Source organism: Phoca vitulina, unplaced genomic scaffold, assembly GCF_004348235.1.
Source record: "Phoca vitulina isolate PV1807 unplaced genomic scaffold, GSC_HSeal_1.0 scaffold1, whole genome shotgun sequence".
Classification (NCBI taxonomy): Eukaryota; Metazoa; Chordata; class Mammalia; order Carnivora; family Phocidae; genus Phoca; species Phoca vitulina.
This window is the reverse complement of record NW_022589704.1, coordinates 61,708,776-61,727,560: the sequence shown is the minus strand read 5'-3', so window position 1 is coordinate 61,727,560 and position 18,785 is coordinate 61,708,776. Positions and strand designations below refer to the sequence as shown.

The window sequence follows — 18,785 nt, the reverse complement described above, 5'->3', positions numbered from 1 at the left end:
TTTAAAAATACACAATTCACTGATCTGGGGGCATTTATTCATTCGACAAATATTTACAGAGCACACGAGGCCCTGGGGCTATAGCACTGAACAAAGCAAACCAAAAAAAATTCCTGTCTTCAAGGAGCTTATATTCTTTTGATGTTTAAAAATACCAAACTTCAAGGGGCACCTGAGTGGCTCAGTCGGTTAAGCGACTGCCTTCGGCGCAGGTCATGATCCCAGGGTCCTGGGATCGAGCCCTGCATTGGGCTCCCTTTGCTCAATGGGGAGCCTGCTGCTCTCTCTCCCCCTGCTCATTCTCTCTCTCTCTCTCAAATAAATAAATAGAATCTTCAAAAAAAAAAGAATACCAAACTTCGAGGGGCGCCTGGGTGGCTCAGTTGGTTAAGCAACTGCCTTCGGCTCAGGTCATGATCCTGGAGTCCCGGGATCGAGTCCCGCATCGGACTCCCTGCTCAGTGGGGAGTCTGCTTCTCCCTCTGATCCTCCCCCTTTCATGCTCTCTGTCTCCCATTCTCTCTCTCAGATAAAAAAAAAAAAAAAAATCTTTAAAAAAAAAAAAAAGAATACCAAACTTCGAAATTATACAGTATTTCTGCAGCCCCACTGAGTTCAGAAAATGTGACAGTATAATTTTGTAATAAAATAGTTCATGAAGAGGTATATATGATGTCATATGCATATAAACAAAAGATCTTTTTTTTTCAAATGACTTCTGCATTCTGTAATTAATAGAGTGTTCTATTACAGTCAACAACTTAGATTATTCTTTCAGTTATATATTCTTTTTTTTCCTTGAATAAGCTTGTTTTCCAAATTATGCAGGTGATATAGCACTTCTTCCTGATTTTGCTGTGTTCTGTTGATAACATTGTTTTCATGGAGTTTCATCTGTTCTGTATTTTAACTTTTTATTTAATTTTTTTTATCTTCACTTAAATCACAGGATATCTTTAGTAATCATACGTGATTTTTTTCTTTACCTAGTGTTGACTTTTAACTATTTCTATTTCTTTCTGGACTTGATTCATTTTAACCTTTTGCCTTTATGCTACTTGTTTTATAATTGTTTGCCACATCAGATCCTTTGTAGAGAAAGGCAGGGTATGAATAACTTAAATAATTTTATAATGTAATTCAATACCAATTATAGTTTTTCCACTTAAGAAGGATAATTTAGAATGTCTTAGAAAATTAGCAGTTTCTCTGCATTTATTACTTCAATTATGATGGGGTATTGTTATTAAAGGTTTTTGTTTAATTATATTAATAGTACATCAATAGAAGTCTTTAGGTTTCCTACTTCTAAAAGAAAATTGTAAATACCACTGTTTTAAGTAGAAAATAAAAATTTGTATGTAACAGTAATTGGAAAAGGGGTTTTGCTTGTGAGTATTCAAATGAACTCACCTCATATTCTTGACCTTTGCAGCATTAATTCAGACAGCCAAGGAGTTTGCCACTAGACCATTTTTAGCGGACTGACTCATTTTTATGATTCAGTTTTCTGTCAGTTCAATAAACACTTTCTTTAAACATACCTTTATTGGCATATGTTCTCTAATGCTTTATGTATCTTAAAGCTTCCCACTTCATTTCAATCTCTTGTTTCTTAGCTGTTTCCTTAGTGATTAAGAGTTCCAGTTGTTCCCTTCAATCTAGAACAGCTGCAAGAACAACTCTTCTTTCCAAACTAGCTCTCCTGAATTCCCGTTGTTAGAGTTGGTGTCTATATTTAGCTGGTGGGATTAAATTGCAAAGGCTTCAAGCTGGGCAAAGCACACTGATCTGCCTTTTTACAGCTAGACCTGTGTGCTGCAAGGAGCTAAGGCCTTCAGTGTCCCCTTCCTTACCCAGGTTACCCACAAAATGGATTCCCAGCGGGAGCTCACAGAGGAACTGCGGCTTTACCAATCCACCCTTCTTCAGGATGGTCTAAAAGATCTCCTGGAAGAAAAAAAATTCATCGATTGCACCCTAAAAGCAGGTGACCAAAGTCTTCCTTGCCACAGATTGATTTTGTCAGCTTGTAGTCCTTACTTCCGTGAGTATTTTTTATCTGAAATTGATGAGGGGAAAAAAAAGGAGGTAGTATTAGATAATGTGGATCCTGCTGTACTGGATTTAATCATCAAGTACCTGTACTCCGCCAGTATTGATCTCAACGATGGAAATGTACAAGATATTTTTGCCCTGGCCAGCCGCTTTCAGATCCCTTCGGTGTTCACTGTCTGTGTTTCTTACCTTCAGAAAAGACTTGCTCCTGGTAACTGTCTAGCCATCTTAAGATTAGGACTTCTTCTTGACTGCCCGAGACTCGCCATCTCTGCCCGTGAATTTGTGTCTGATCGCTTTGTACAGATTTGTAAGGAAGAGGACTTTATGCAACTATCTCCACAGGAACTGATCTCAGTCATTTCAAATGACAGCCTAAATGTAGAAAAGGAAGAAGCAGTATTTGAGGCAGTGATGAAATGGGTGCGAACAGACAAAGAAAACAGGGTTAAAAACCTTAGCGAAGTGTTTGATTGTATCCGTTTTCGCCTTATGACAGAAAAATATTTTAAAGATCATGTTGAGAAAGATGATATAATTAAAAGCAACCCAGAACTCCAGAAAAAAATCAAAGTTCTCAAAGATGCCTTTGCAGGCAAACTCCCGGAACCCAGCAAAAATACAGAGAAGGCTGGGGCTGGTGAGGTGAATGGGGATGTTGGTGATGAAGATTTACTTCCCGGTTACCTGAATGACATTCCCAGGCATGGAATGTTTGTCAAAGACCTCATCCTCTTGGTTAATGACACAGCTGCAGTGGCTTATGATCCCACAGAAAATGAGTGTTACCTTACTGCATTGGCTGAGCAGATTCCCAGAAATCATTCTAGCATTGTTACCCAACAAAATCAAGTGTATGTGGTAGGAGGACTATACGTGGATGAAGAAAATAAAGATCAACCTCTACAGTCCTACTTCTTCCAGGTAAGAAGGGCTATTTTTATAAAAGTAGAGGCATAAAGAAAACTGTTATTTACCATCCTGTTAGCTGATGTGTGAATTATTCAGGCTGCTTGTGTTTTATTCTACTTGATATCCTATTCCAGTCCCTTGCACTTTTGCCACTTCGAGAGCTGACAGAAATATTTAAATCAGTTAATTTCACTTCAGAACCTGAAGAATGAGGTTCTAATTAATGTGTAAGTGATGACTCAAGATTTTCTTTATACTCTTACCCCAAATGTCAAGTTTATAGCTGATGGTGACTATGATCTTTCAAAACCCAGTGTTTTAGTAAAACTTAAATTTAATCTTGTACCTCTTTTCTGAAAAATAGGTTAATGTATTTCCCTAAATCATAGTACTTTACACATTACAAAAATGATAATTGATCAGATTTTCAGCCTTTTTCCAGGTTTTCTTGAACCGATCTGAAGTTCTTAAAGGTAGCATTTTACGTGTCATTTATATCTACTGCCTAAAATATAATTTTGTTGAAAATGAAGAGAACTTATGTACTTAATTTACACACTTTCGGTTACCTTCTGGGAAAAAAGTACCGATACCAGTGTCACTAACTTGAATTCATTAATTATATTTAGAAATTTTTATTTATGATGATTTTTTTTTTAAGTAGGCTCCATACCCTGTGTGGAGCCCAACACTGGGCTTGAACTCACAACTCTGAGATCAAGACCTGAGCTGAGATCAAGACTTGGATGCTTAATGGACTAAACCACCCAGGCACCCCATTAATTTTTATTTATGACAAGTGACCCCATGTATTTGGATCAGAGTTGTACTTAGACATTATTACAAGTTAATCTGTTTTGTGAAACCACAGAAGTGTCCGAGAAAACAAATCCTCCAAACTAATAGATTCTTTGTGGTTTATTTGAAGAGAGTTTGTTTCATATTATCAACATGTTATATTTTATCAGTTTATGAAGGAATCAGTGGCTTAACCTTTATCTTTAATAATGCCAATACCAGGGGCGCCTGGGTGGCTCAGTCGTTAAGTGTCTGCCTTCGGCTCAGGTCATGATCCCCGGGTCCTGGGATCGAGCCCCACATCGGGCTCCCTGCTCCGCGGGAAGCCTGCTTCTCCCTCTCCTACTCCTCCTGCTTGTGTTCCCTCTCTCGCTGTCTCTCTCTCTGTTAAATAAATAAAAAATCTTAAAAAAAAAAATGCCAATACCAGTACTTTGTAGCTTACAGCTAGCTCAGAGGAGTTTGTTTAGGTCATAGCTACCCATAGCCTGAGGTTTATGGGCACTTGAGTTGGAAAGGCCAAAGATAAGTGTAGAATGTCATATCACAGTCACTGTGTGCTCTGAGAGCGTGTGACATGCTGTGCATTCACAAAAATACTACCTTTAACCAGCTTTTTCTAATCTTGAAAAATGTAATAATACATGTTAATCATGATTCTTAATTTTCAAAGTTCTGTTGAAGAGTGTTAACTACGAAATATAAAAATAAAATAGAAGCCATAATCATAAGTATTTGAATGCATGCCAGAAAATTTCCTAAGCCCTAATTTTAAATTCACTGAAATTTCAGAAAAGCCAAATTCAAATTAAAAGGCAATAATTATATCTAGGAAGTAAAAATGACATCAAAACACAGATTGACAAAAACAAAAAACAAAAAATACAGATGGACAGATATCTAGAAATCATAGATCCAAGAAATACTTAGTCTTTATTCTCTTCCATCTTGTTACTAGTCTTACTTTTATTGGTACAGCTTCTCACTTCTGTTTTAAGAAACCTGTTTGATGCTCTTTATAGCTACAAAAACAGTTATACAAAGTTGAAAAGATCGACTTCCTGTCATTGCCCTTGCCTTGCTCCTTTAAAAAGGCACAAATATGGTGCCTGGGTGGCTCAGTTGGTTAAGCGACTGCCTTCGGCTCAGGTCATGATCCTGGAGTCCCTGGATCGAGTCCCGCATCGGGCTCCCTGCTCGGCAGGGAGTCTGCTTCTCCCTCTGACCCTCCCGACCCTCCCCCCTCTCATGTGCTCTCTCTCTCAGTCTCTCTCTCTCAAATAAATAAATAAAATCTGAAAAAAAAAAAAAAAGGCACAAATAGTGAACAAGATGCCAGGATAAAAACACCTGACTATAAAAAGGGTTATTTATGACTCACAAGAAAATGCATGTATGAGAATATCAGGTTTTATATTGTGTTTTTCTGCTTGGCCACATCTGTTTAAAATGTATTAAGTTAGGAATAATATGATCTTTGATTATATGCTATAAATAGACAATGAGACTTTTTTACCTGGGTAAGAGAGGGGATTTTTTTCATAAATTAATAGATTCATCAAATCTTTGAATAGCACCCCATCTTAAAGTAATCTTGGTCTAAACCCTGATCTGAAGGATGAAGAAACTAGAGCCAGAGAGGTTAAATAGCTTGACAGCTCGTCTGTGAAAGAGCCTGGTAGGCAGTCTCCTGTTACATTTGCTGTAGTAAGTGCCCTCACTGGGGCTGGTGTGGGATGTGGGCCGTATCGTCCAGCATGGGCAGTGCACCCTCCAGTCTGAGATGACGATGGCTACTGTTCCCATTTAAAAAACAAACAGGGTATTTATATAGCTTCTATTTGAATATCACTTAAAAGCTCTGTGAGCATTTAGTATAAAGCCTGTCACAGAACCAAGACTTCATAAATGTTCATTATTTCTACTGGAGTACACACCGTCTTGATCAAAGGATTTGTTTTCAAAAATGAAAACATTAGGGCTCGCAATCTAGATGTTAAAATTCGTGAATGCAGAGCTAACAATACATATGTGAGGAGTAAACTGCTCATCATATCTAGTCTTAATTAGTGCTTTGCTTTAACCGGAGTTACTGGCAAGATATACACAGACTTCTACAGAGATCCCTCCCTTGACCGCAGCCTTTAATATCTGCACCTACTCTTGGTATCCAGTTATTCTCGGGTTTATTCCTTTTTCTTCTGCTACACAGAAGTAGCACTACAGAGAACAACAAATCTGTAACTGCACTCCCTCATGAAGCAGTGTTCTTGTGCCTTGGTGTCCTAAAATGCAAACTGGAAAAATCTTAAAATGACCAGTAGTAAATGCGGGAACCGACACCAGCCATACCAGAATGCCCTGTGGGAGCATGCGCACTTAGAGAGCTGTCTCAGGCTTGCACAAGTGGCAGTAGCAAAAACAAGCAAGTTGCTTCCTAAGATAATGTTTTTTTTAAAAAAAGAGACAAGGGTATTTCAAATGACTTCCAACAAAAGGCTGGGAGGTTATAGCTGTTAACACCTGCCTATGTCAGAAGTAATAAAGCGAAACAGAGAGAACCTAAACAAATTTTGAAGAAAAGAAAAAAGATGTTGCCTAACATCCCAGTTGTCTGTGGACTGAGCGACAGGTCCAGCTGTCCTGGGTGCTGGCTTGGGGAGCGTGTTAAATATAGCATTCGGGGGTCACTCACATACTGTGACCCTCCCTACAGTGACAACCTCTCTTTCCTCAATTCCCTAAAAGTATTACGATGCCTTTTTTGAACCTGAAGAAGGCAACAGGGGAAGAAACTTTGACAAGGAACCTCACAGTTCTAACTGACCTCTAGTGACTCTGTTCTCTCCTTCTTTTCTGCAGATTTTGGTATTTTAAGTAAGCCAAGTAGATGTTCTCCTTTTTCTTGGTAGTCCAGAGGTAAAATATGATACTTTCAGATTGCGGTTTTATTTCACCTGCAATATTTTTGACTATCTCCGTGTATTCTACACAACACGTAAAATATAGCATATTTCTCGGTACAACTGTAACTTTTTTCTAACAAGTTCCACAATTCTTCACATGTTTTTCTTTCAGCTTGATAACATAGCATCTGAGTGGATTGGACTTCCGCCTCTGCCTTCAGCCAGGTGTCTCTTTGGTCTGGGAGAGGTAGATGACAAAATCTATGTAGTTGCAGGCAAAGACCTTCAAACAGAGGCTTCGCTGGATTCAGTATTATGCTACGATCCCGTGTAAGTTGACATGATGTTCCTGTTTCCTAAGCATTTGGGTATAGGAATGCCTAATACATATTCATAATTTTAGACCCTGGTACTAACTGAAAGCACAGAAATTCTATCATCTTTTCATTGCAGGGCTGCAAAGTGGAATGAAGTTAAAAAACTGCCTATCAAAGTCTATGGCCACAGTGTGATATCACATAAGGGGATGATATATTGTCTAGGAGGAAAGACAGATGACAAGTAAGTACCCTAAAATCCCCTTATGGCTTACATCCAAATGATTTTTTTAAACCTTTGTGTTTTTTTAAGTGAACTCTACCCCCAGTGTGGGGCTTGAATTCACAACCCTGAGATCAAGATTTGCATGCTCTACTGACTGAGCCAGCCAGGCACCCCTCCAAATGATTTTTTACCGAGAGAGTTCTTTCCTCCTTTCATTTGAATCTACATACTGAAATGGGACTGGGTTCTCACCTGTAATATTGTGGAAGTTAAAGTTTCAAAATAAAATTTTGAAAAGCTATTGGAGGATATTATAAATTATTTCTAAGGGAAACTGAAGGGAAATTTAAATAAAATTTAAAAGTTGCTAACATGGGATCCCTGGGTGGCTCAGTTGGTTAAGCATCCGACTCTTGATTTCGGCTCAGGTCATGATCTCAGGGTTGTGAGATGGAGCCCTGCATCGGGCTACACGCTCAACACAGACCCTGCTTGAGATTCTCTCCTTCTCCCTCTGCCCCTCCCCCTGCTCTCTTGCTCTAAAATAAATAAAATCTTAAAAAAAAAAAAGTTGCTGAAGTGAACTTGTAGATTCCAGGATATTGCTAGGAACTAGCATGATATCTCCATCATAAGCATTCTTACAGTGAAAAAGCAGCATTTAGGAGCATAATCAAGTCTTTAATTGAGCTAATTTTTAATTATATTTCACTACATTAAAACCAGTGGGTTTTTGGGACACCTGGATGGCACAGTAGGTTAACCCTCGGACTCTTGGTTTCAGCTCAGGTCATGATCTCGGGGTCCTGAGATCAAGTCCCTAGTAGGGCGCTCCTAGTTGGGCTCCCCAAGTCGGGCTCCCTGCTCAGTGCACAGTCTGCTTGAAATTCTCTCTCCCTCTCCCTCTGCCCCTCCTGCTTGTGCTCTTACACTCTCTCTCCCTCTCTAAAATGAATTAATAAATCTTAAAAAAAAAATAGTGGGTTTTCTTATTCTTTTGGCCATAACTAAATAAAAATTAAGTGTACCTCTGTAATGTAATACTTAAAATATAACTGCTAAGGCAATAGTGCATAAAAATATTACAGATTTATACTTTACATTCATAAAAGAGAATTTAGATAGATGAGTTTGAAACTGAAAAGCATGGGGACTGAAAAGAGGGCAGTTATTTCCGAAACAATGTTTCACTGACTTACTGCTGGACGGAGGTGATATTCAAAACATTGAACAACTGGTCACAAAGAGGCAGTGATCAAACAGAACTACTACACCCGGTTCACTCACTCGTCCCCAGTCTCTTGTGAGGAAAACAGGATAAAAATCATATAACTTGATTTCTAGGCACTTCTCAAGGGATAGATCATTAGGAAAAAGATTTTGTAACTCAAAGGGAGAAGTGAGTTCAGAGTGCTCCAGAAGTCAGTTAATTAAACCAGTAGCCCATCTGGTAAAATGAAGATTTTCACTTTAAATAGAATTAATTTCCTGCCCCTGAAAACTGCCTAATTTGGCTTGTCCTCATTTGCGCAGATTCCTTAATAAATGAAGATGTCAATCCTGGAAAGGGAACCAGAATTAAGAAATTACATGGACAAAGCAGGAAAGGAGAGTAAAATATGGAAATGTGCTAGAAATAAAGATCTATATTCTGAGTGAATAATTAATGGTCATTATTAAATTAAAATGACAAATAGCACAGGAAACGTGATTTTAAAAAGCAATGGGAACCTTAAAAAACAAACAAAAAATGAAAAAACAAAACAGAAACATACTCATGGATACAGGAAACAAACTGGTGGTTACCAGAGAGGGGAAAGGTTGAGGATGGACGGATAATATTGTAATAACTTTGTATGGTAACTAGACTTACCATGGGTGATCATTTCATAATGTATAACAATATCAGATCACTGTGATATACACCTGAAAGTAATAAGATGTGGCATGTCAGTTATACTTCAATTAAAAAATAAAAATAAATAATTGTTTAAAAAAAATAACGGGCTTTTATACAGTCTATCCATATTCAAAGATAACATATTTTGAAATTTTGATATTTTCCTTAATCCCAGCTATTCCCATCAAATAAATATTTAAAGGAAGGCCATATTATAAACTTAGTGCAAAATCTTATTTTGGATATTTTTCCTGAGTAAATGGAATGGAAAATGTGTATTAAGCAGTGTTCTGACTTTGGAAATGTAGTGACCCTGCCAAATGATTTAAATTGTTTCCTTCAAGTGGTATTAGTAACTAGGAAATTGATATGTCAGTAAAAGCATACAGGTCTTGTCAGTAAGAATATATTAATCTTGAGAATATGATTAACCAAGACTACATTGCTTGACGAATGCCAAAGTCAAGAACTTTGAAATGAGTCATTATCTAAAAGTAAGCACTGAATTGCAGTAGTTAACACCACTGAATTTGAGGAACATGATTTTGTAATCATGCTCTTGTCAAGAAGTTTTAAAGTAGGGCACCTGGGTGGCTCAGTTGGTTAAGCGACTGCCTTCAGCTCAGGTCATGATCCCAGAGTCCTGGGATCGAGCCCCACATCGGGCTCCCTGCTCAGTGGGGAGTCTGCTTCTCCCTCTCCCTCTGCCACTCCACCTGCTTGTGCTCTCTGTCAAATAAATAAAATCTTTAAAAAAAAAAAAAAGAAGTTTTAAAGTAATACTTATAGTCAAATATTAGAGGAAATGCTTCTACTCCAAATACCTGGTCTTTCATAAGACTAAAGAAAAAAGTTGTCCTCACAGAAAGTTAGGGTTTTTGTTTGTTTGCTTTTTGGCTTTACCAAATATATCCAGGGGCGCCTGGCTGGCTCAGTTGGTAGAGCATGTGATTCTTGATCTTGGGGTTGTGAGTTCAAGCCCCACATTGGGCATAAAGCTTACTTTAAAAAAGTAAAAACTGGGGCACCTGAGTGGCTCAGATGGTTAAGCGTTTTCCTTTGGCTCAGGTCATGATCTCCAGGTCCTGGGATCGAGCCCCGCGTTGGGCTCCCTGCTCAGCAAGGAGTCTACCTCTCCCTCTGCCTCTGCATCCCCCCACCAGCACATGCCCTCTCTCGAATAAAATCTTAAACAAAAAAAGCAAAAGCAAAACAAAAAACCCCTCAAATATATCCAGTTAATCAATTATTATTTAGCATTTTGAACTCCCATCACTAAATTATGGATAACTTTAATGAACCATAAGGAACATGCTAAGAATAATTCAGATGAGTACAGGTTTTCCTGGTAGCATTTAGCATGTAAAAACTGTTCTCATTACTCATCTACTCAGATGACTAGTTGCCTAATCTATAGTCCCAGATTTCTTTTTTTTTTTAAGATTTATTTATTTATTTATTTGACAGAGACACAGCTAGAGAGGGAACACAAGCAGGGGCAGTGGGAGAGGGAGAAGCAGGCTTCCCGCTGAGCAGGGAGCCCGACGCGGGGCTCGATGCGGGGCTCGATCCCAGGACCCTGGGATCATGACCTGAGCCGAAGGCAGACGCTTAACAACTGAGCCACCCAGGCGCCCCTAGTCCCAGATTTCTTAAAATGCATTGGTATATCAGTATATACTAAAATGAAATGAGCCATCATATTACATAGTTAAATTTAAAATACTTTCATACCTAATTATTTTTTTAAATTAACTGATTCATTCCTAGGAGATTCAAATAATAAGATAAACTTAACATTTTTGTTACTTGGCACAATAAAGGGTTTATGAATTTTTTTTAACTCTATTCCTGTCTTCCATTGAATTTAGCAGGAGATAGGATTAAAATCTACTCTGCCTGGGCAGTTGCCAAAAGGAAAGTTATCCTACCTTCCATTAGTATAATTAAGTTCCCCACATTTGGAATTGTCCTTCACTTGTGTCATATGTTCAGATTAAGAATACTTCCAAGTTTTTCTAACTCTGTTTGATGTGTTTCAGATGGGAAGCAAAGCTAAATGATTAGTGAAATTGCTTCCTTCAGAAAAGGAAGGTTCTAACCATTTTGTTGTCTTTTATGTTTACAGAAAGTGTACAAACAGGGTGTTTATCTACAACCCCAAAAAAGGAGACTGGAAGGATCTGGCTCCAATGAAAACCCCCCGTTCCATGTTTGGAGTGGCAGTGCATAAAGGCAAAATTGTGATTGCGGGAGGTGTCACTGAAGATGGTCTTTCAGCTTCAGTGGAAGCTTTTGACCTCACAACCCATAAGTGAGTTGCTATATCTTACTACAGCGTATGAATCACTCTACTTTCTAACTTTGGATGAAAATTAAGCTTTCTAATTAGGACATGGGGAGAGGAGAGCAGGGAGGCAAGGATTAAGAGAAAGCATCTGGATCTGGGTTTCTTCTGCTCTTACTGGGTGTGAAATGCCTAACATTCTGATGCATTACATGTGTTTGCAACTTGGAACACATAACCCTCAAGTTAATGCCAGAATGTCCAATTCATCCTTGTTATTAACTTTGTGAATTTAGTCACGCAAAGGCAATACTTCTGAATAATCATATGCATGTGGATGGGTATACACGTCCCCATACGGGTTATTTGATTTGAAATATGTAGTTTGTTTAAGGATGGAAAGACCTCCACTTAGCTTGTGATGTTTGTAAAACACGAATGCTTCAGAAATTTTTTTATGCTCTTTGTAATTTTCTTAAAATATTCATATATAAGCTTTTACTCGCTTAAAGTTAATGTGAAAAGATACTTGACAGATATTCTTTATGTAAAATCAGTCTTTTTCAAATTTTTGAGCTCACTCATCTGGGTAAGTATATAGTTTTTATACTCATAGTTTAGCAATGAAGAAAAAATTAGAGCACTGTCATTACTTTTTTAAGGAACCATGTAATGCCTGATTACAAAATAGACTTCAGTATCTGAAAATCACCAAGGAATTTTTATGGGAGAGGATTTAATGATCATTAAAAATCATCTTTTTTGAAAACTATGTAGTATGGATAAACACTCATAAGAAGTTAAAAAGAAGCACACAGAATTGTAAATACTTTATGTTCTTAGTTTTTTTTATAGGTATGTATAGATGTTTATATTTAAATTTGTATGCTTTTTGAGAAATAACAAAATTACACTAAAATGTTCCTTATGATTATTCTGGAGGCTATGATCATGGGTGGTATTTGTTTTCTTCTATACCTTTCTGTATTTCCAGGTTTTCTACAATGTACATATACTACTTTTATAGTTAGAAAAACAGATAATATGTTTAAAGGTCCACTTTTAATGCCAGAGTAATAAAATAGAGAGTTGCCAAAATGATTAACTCATTCTAGACTCTTGATCCCTCCAACTAATTTGATTGATTTTATCATTAGTTGTCATGTGGCTGTTAACATTAAAAAGTTCCCTTAAATCCTTTATTTAAAATAAAAGATGATGTATAAGTCATTAAAAAGAAAATTACCAACCCTAATTTCTAAACTAGGATAATATAAGGTTAGTCAAATGCCTTTATTGCAAAGGATTTAAAGATTTCTTGAGAAATGACAGAAATCAGAGTTTCTCAAAATTTATATATATGCATTCAAATGAAATCCAACACCGTAGGACCTAGGAGGCCTAGAACTGCCACAAAATGCCCCCTGTTTATAGCACCATTGCTGAATATGCTAACTGATGAAGGTGAAATTTTCTGGGACTGACATATTGAGAGCTTTATATTTAATCTGGCTACATCTTTCAAGTAAAGGAATATTTAGGTATTTTTCAGTAACAAACTCAAACTTCTAATTTTAGATGCCTTTGCTACTTGAATTTTTAAATTAAAATTTTATATAATTATTCAGTAAATACATTTGACATTTCCTCAGGTTTTACATTGACTCTATTTTCAATAATTCCTAGATGGGAGGTAATGACTGAATTTCCCCAAGAAAGAAGTTCCATCAGTTTGGTCGGCCTCGCTGGGTCCCTGTATGCCATCGGTGGTTTTGCCATGATTCAACTGGAGTCTAAAGAGTTTGCACCCACTGAAGTCAATGACATATGGAAGTAAGTTTTTTTGACTCCCATTTCTGGACCAAATATTCAATCAAATAACTGATAATGGATAAAATAAACAATTCTGCAGTAAAGAGTAGGCCAGACTTTCCCAGCATGTATGCTTCTTCTTGGTAGTAAACACTTTTCGAACCTAACTGGACTTCTGCATGTGCCACTTACTTGAGGATCAAGTACTGCTTCTAATTGTGCCTGGGGAAGGACTCTTCTGGGCCTGTAAATCAGGAAAATGAGTAAAATGAGACATGGACTGGTGATCCCTTAAGCTCCATTCTAGCTCTAAAAGTGTAATGCTCTAGGCATCTGGTAGAGCAAAGGCTACTTCCAAACCTTTCTACTAGAGAGTACTTTATTTCCTAAGAAAAGAGAGTTCTGAAGAAACATTTAGCTTCTTGAGTTTTCCATGAATTCATTAATTCTATTTTGAATCTAATTTAAGTGTTTTTCCAGTTTTTGAGGATTCAGTTACAAAAGTTTTTCAAAAAGAAAAAAGTGAAAAGTAGCAATCCATTTTACCTCCCAGATAGGTGCTGGGCAGATGTCCCAAGTATGACACTTGCAGTTGTTATTCAGTTGAATATTTTAAAGTTAGGCTTAAAACGAATGTAGTATTTCTACAGTGTGTGGGGGGTGGAAAATTTTACCATCGTTTCTAATGCTGTGACTATCGCCTGGAGACCAGGGTATATACAAGACGTCTTGGGAGCAGAAGTGTAGGTTGTGTCCTGCACAGAGAGTCACATAGTTGGGCAGGGCATACACTATGCAGATGTCTAGTTACCTTAGGATACCGCATGGTCTGCCAAATGGTGCCTGCTGCTTTCAGCCCAGGAACTGTGCTTGCTGAGAAAAATTTATAGGAGGTAGATCTCAGTTGCCTGAGGTGAGCATTAGCGAATTCATACTGTACACTCAACCAGAAATTGCCAAACTCATGCTTAAAGGCCAGTCCTCACTCTCAAGGATGGATGCCCTTACCTGGTCTGTCACCAGATTGTCCAGAACCTCAGACATACTCAAAGGACGGTCTATGGACCAGCAGTGGTAGCATCTCCTGAGAGCTTAGAAATGCAGAATCCCAGGCCCCACCCCAAACTTAATCAGAAACTTCATTTTAACAAGATTCCCAGGTGATTTGCATGCACATTTAAATTTGTAGGTACAGCTTTAGAAGAGTGATCAATGAAGGCATACCACCAAGGCTGAGAGTGGAAGTGGTATTGGTTCTATACCTGACCCAGCACATGCCTTATTCCCTGGTGAACGGGAAGGCTGAAAGGCCCATGGCTTAACCAAGCAATTATTTTATGCATCAAACATCATTTCCTAGTGTTGTTGTAATAGTAACTAGCTGTGTAGAGGGCAAGAAAAAAAAGTGGCTATAAAGGGAAGTTGACTATTAACTCATCTGCCCCCAAAAAAGGAGGAGGAAGAAAAAGAAAGTAGAAATTTCCAGGGAAGAAAGAGGTGAGACTTAGGGAGAAGTTGAGATGGAAAAAGACTGGAAGCAGTAGGAAAAAAAGAATGAAATAATGGAGGGCTGAGAAGATCAGGTTTTTGGAAAACAGGGATAAATACCAACAGTGAATAGGCAGTGATTCTTTTTTTTTTTTTTTAATTTTTTTATTGTTATGTTAATCCCCATACATTACATCATTAGTTTTAGATATAGTGTTCCATGATTCATTGTTTGTGCATAACACCCAGTGCTCCATGCAGAACGTGCCCTCTTTAATACCCATCACCAGGCTAACCCATCCTCCCACCCCCCTCCCCTCTAGAACCCTCACTTTGTTTTTCAGAGTCCATTGTCTCTCATGGTTTGTCTCCCCCTCCGGTTTCCCCTCTTCATTCTTCCCCTCCTGCTATCTTCTTCTTTTTTTTTTTTTCTTAACATATATTGCATTATTTATTTCAGAAGTACAGATCTGAGATTCAACAGTCTTGCACAATTCATAGCACTTAACCAGAGCACATACCCTCCACAGTGTCTATCACCCAGTCACCCCAACCCTCCCACCCCACCCCCCACTCCAGCAACCCTCAGTTTGTTTCCTGAGATTAAGAATTCCTCATATCAGTGAGGTCATATGATACATGTCTTTCTCTGTTTGACTTATTTCGCTCAGCATAATACCCTCCAGTTCCATCCACGTCGTTGCAAATGGCAAGATCTCATTCCTCTTGATGGCTGCATAATATTCCATTGTATATATATACCACATCTTCTTTATCCATTCATCTGTCGATGGACATCTTGGCTCTTTCCACAGTTTGGCTATTGTGGACATTGCTGCTATACACATCGGGGTGCACGTACCCTTTCGGGTCCCTACTTTAGGCAGTGATTCTTAACCCTGGCTGCACATTTAAATCACCTGGGATGCTTTTAAAATATACCAGCACCTGGACCTCAATGCAGGCCAGTTAAATCAGGATTTCTGCAGTTAGGTCCTAAAACCTTCTCAGGTGATTCTAATAGGCAGCCAGGGTTGAGAAACACTGATGTTAGGGAATGGTGCCGTCAATCAGCTGATCCCACATGAGCCTGTACGTTCCCTGGTGACCAAAAGCCAAGTTGTTGCAGCAGGAGCACATTGTAGGCAGCAAAGGAGAGCATCTCCGCTAAAAGTAGCCCTTACCTTGCTGAGGGGAGCCTGAAAAAGGGATCCTCTCTGATGATGGTGTATTTTGCAAGTAGGGCAGTGGTTCCCAAGGTTCACCTAGGGAGCTTCAGAAAGTACTGTCACCTCTGTCCTACCTTACTGACTATGATTTAATTAGTCTACAGTATAGTCTGGGCTTTGAAACTTTCAAAAGACCCCTGGATGAGTCTCATGTGCAGACAAGTTTGGGAACCACCAGACTGGGGAAAGGCAAGAATGCATTCATCACTGTCTGCCTGGCTGTAAAATTTTTAATTTAGGTACGGGTGTTTTCCGCGCGGGTGATAAAATCTAGGGCAATAATTCTCAAATCTTGCTGCATATTAGAAATCACTTCGGAAACTTTAAAAAATGATCATGCCCAGGCCATATTCCATACCAGTTAAGTCGATCTCTGGGGGTGAGAGCCAGGCATCAATATTTTTAATGCCTCTAGGTGGTTCCAAATGTGCAAGTCCAGTTTGAGAACCAGTGATCTGCTGTGGTTCCCAAGGCAGCATCAGCACCACCTGGGCACTTGTTAAATATGCAAATTCTCAGACCTTACCTCAGATCTACAGAAACTCTGGGGATGGGGCCCAGCAATCTGTGTTTGAGCAAGCCCTCCAGGTGACTCAGATGTGTGCTAACATTGACAGCAACTGACCTGCAGAAAGGTGGCGGCCCACTTGTCCTCAACTTCCTAGTGAATCTACCCACACATGCAGAGATGAAATTCAAAGACGAAAACTATCGGTATACCGGTATACCACATTCTAAACCTATAGACCCTCTTGGTGTGATGTGTAAAAACATTTTTTTTCATTCTTGTATTTTTTATTGAAATCTTTCCATTATTTAGGATTAGCCAAGCTGAAAGTAAAAATATAACTGCTAGGAAGCAAATGCTTTTAAGACTCATTTAACCTCCTATTGCTTAAATGTGGTCACTTTTTCATTAGGTCTTTAAAACTATTCCTTATCTCTTAGTGTGTTGCCCCAAATTTTGTAGAGATAATCAAGGGTTCTTCCCTTTATTAGTGGTAAAATATTTTTGTCTACTTTTCTCAACATAAAAATCACTTAGTGCTCAGTGCAAATATTAAGATTAAATTTGGACCACTGATGAAATTAAGTCAGATAGCACATATCTTACATAGGTATTAGCCAATTTTTTAAATTTTTTACTTTAAATCTTATTCATCATTATAGAATGATTTGGGGGTATTTCCTATGGGTCAATTATTGATAGCTTCTGAAGGAGGGGAGGATACTAAAATGCATAAGATGTTATTTGCCCTCAAGTACCCTTGAGCTTGTTGAGAACATAAATATAGGGGAAAAAATTAAAGGAATGATAATTGCTATAATAGATACTATATAAAGGACAACATGAGAAACGAGGGGAAACTACAAACTCTGCTTGAGGAAGGCGAGAAAGGCTTCAGAGAAAAGGCAGCGTTTCGGAATTCCTCAGGCAGAGAAGGCATTCCAGGCACCAGGCAGAAGAGAGGCACACATATTTCAAAGCAATTCAAGTTGCCTGCATCTTTATAACCATGACTAGTCCCCGGAGGAAACAACCTAATGTTAGTTCTCACCTAACACCAAGTGCAAAATCTAAGAGTAGTCCTCACACAGGACATTAAAGCAGGAGGGGAATGGATTCTTCTGGAGGGATCCCTACTGTTAGGTGCCATGCTCCACACAAGTATATTGGAACAATTGAAATTATAATCAAGGCGACTAGCCATCCCTGTTCTTCCCAGTTCTTACTCTTAAGGTAGAGTCTGCTGACCTTGACTCAGAGACCAGCCATCATAATCGGTCCAAAGGTGAATAACTGATTGCTTAACTGTTGATTACTCCTCATCTCTGAACAGTCTTTGATCCCCAGAAAAGGCTTAACTGCCTAAGCATCCAGATTAAATACCATGGCAGGAAGTTCAGACATATGCTCATTCAGAGAAGGCATATTTGGGGAGGAATTCAAATGCTACTCTACCAGTCAGGTGCATGCTCCTCTGGACAAGAGCCAGTAGGGTTTTCTTGAAAACCCTTATTTGTATATTTAATACAAGGAGACCTACAGAACTATTTAAAAACTGCTTATTGATTACTTTTCTTTTCTCCATCAGGTATGAAGATGATAAGAAAGAATGGGCTGGGATGTTGAAGGAAATACGTTATGCTTCAGGAGCTAGTTGCCTAGCAACACGTTTAAACCTCTTCAAACTGTCTAAACTATAAACAGGGAGGTGAAAAAACACAATAGAATGGGATGTGTTTTGTTTGGAAATAGGGCTTTAATTTATTCTGTTTTCAAAAGCCTATGCAGAGATTCATGTAGAAATTATTCACTAAATAAATGTCCATGAGGTTAGCAGTGGGCATCAAAACCTCAAAGTCACTGAAATCTTTGGTGTAATGATCATTGTTTAAAACCATTTTCTAGTAAGAAATTAAATATTAAGTTGAATGGATTATTTCTTTTGTTAATCTGTCTCAATCAATTGTAAAGTTTTCTGAATTTGAGTTGTTTACTAATTCTTTCATTTGCATTGTTACGGTAACTTCACACTCATTTTTTATTATAAATTAAACTGGAATGAAATATGTACATCTACATTTTAATGTTTAAAGTATCAAATATCACTTTCCCTTGTGCTTCAAGATATGACAAGAATCCTATGCATTATGTTAAAGATGACATGCCATGAAAAAACTTTGGAAATGCTTTTTAAGAAGTATAATAAGTGGGTCTCATCTGAAGGAGAAAAATCTCTAAGTCGTCAAATTCAAGGGGTCTTTTTTCTCCATTCCTTTTGTGATACTAGTATATTGTTCATGATTTAAATCAAATTTAATTTTTTTTTTTTTATTTAAAACCAGTA

At 38.1% G+C, this 18,785-nt stretch overlaps 1 protein-coding gene across 1 annotated transcript; it reads left to right on the top strand.

Moving 5' to 3' along the window:
* The first annotated feature begins 1,872 nt into the window (after window positions 1–1,872).
* On the top strand, window positions 1,873–18,160 carry KLHL41 (kelch like family member 41). Its single transcript, XM_032422063.1, has 6 exons — window positions 1,873–2,982; window positions 6,847–7,004; window positions 7,128–7,235; window positions 11,246–11,431; window positions 13,091–13,237; window positions 18,030–18,160. The coding sequence occupies exons 1-6, from the start codon at window positions 1,873–1,875 to the stop codon at window positions 18,139–18,141; spliced, it is 1,821 nt and encodes a 606-aa protein (XP_032277954.1). The 3' UTR covers window positions 18,142–18,160.
* The last annotated feature ends 625 nt before the right edge of the window (window positions 18,161–18,785 follow it).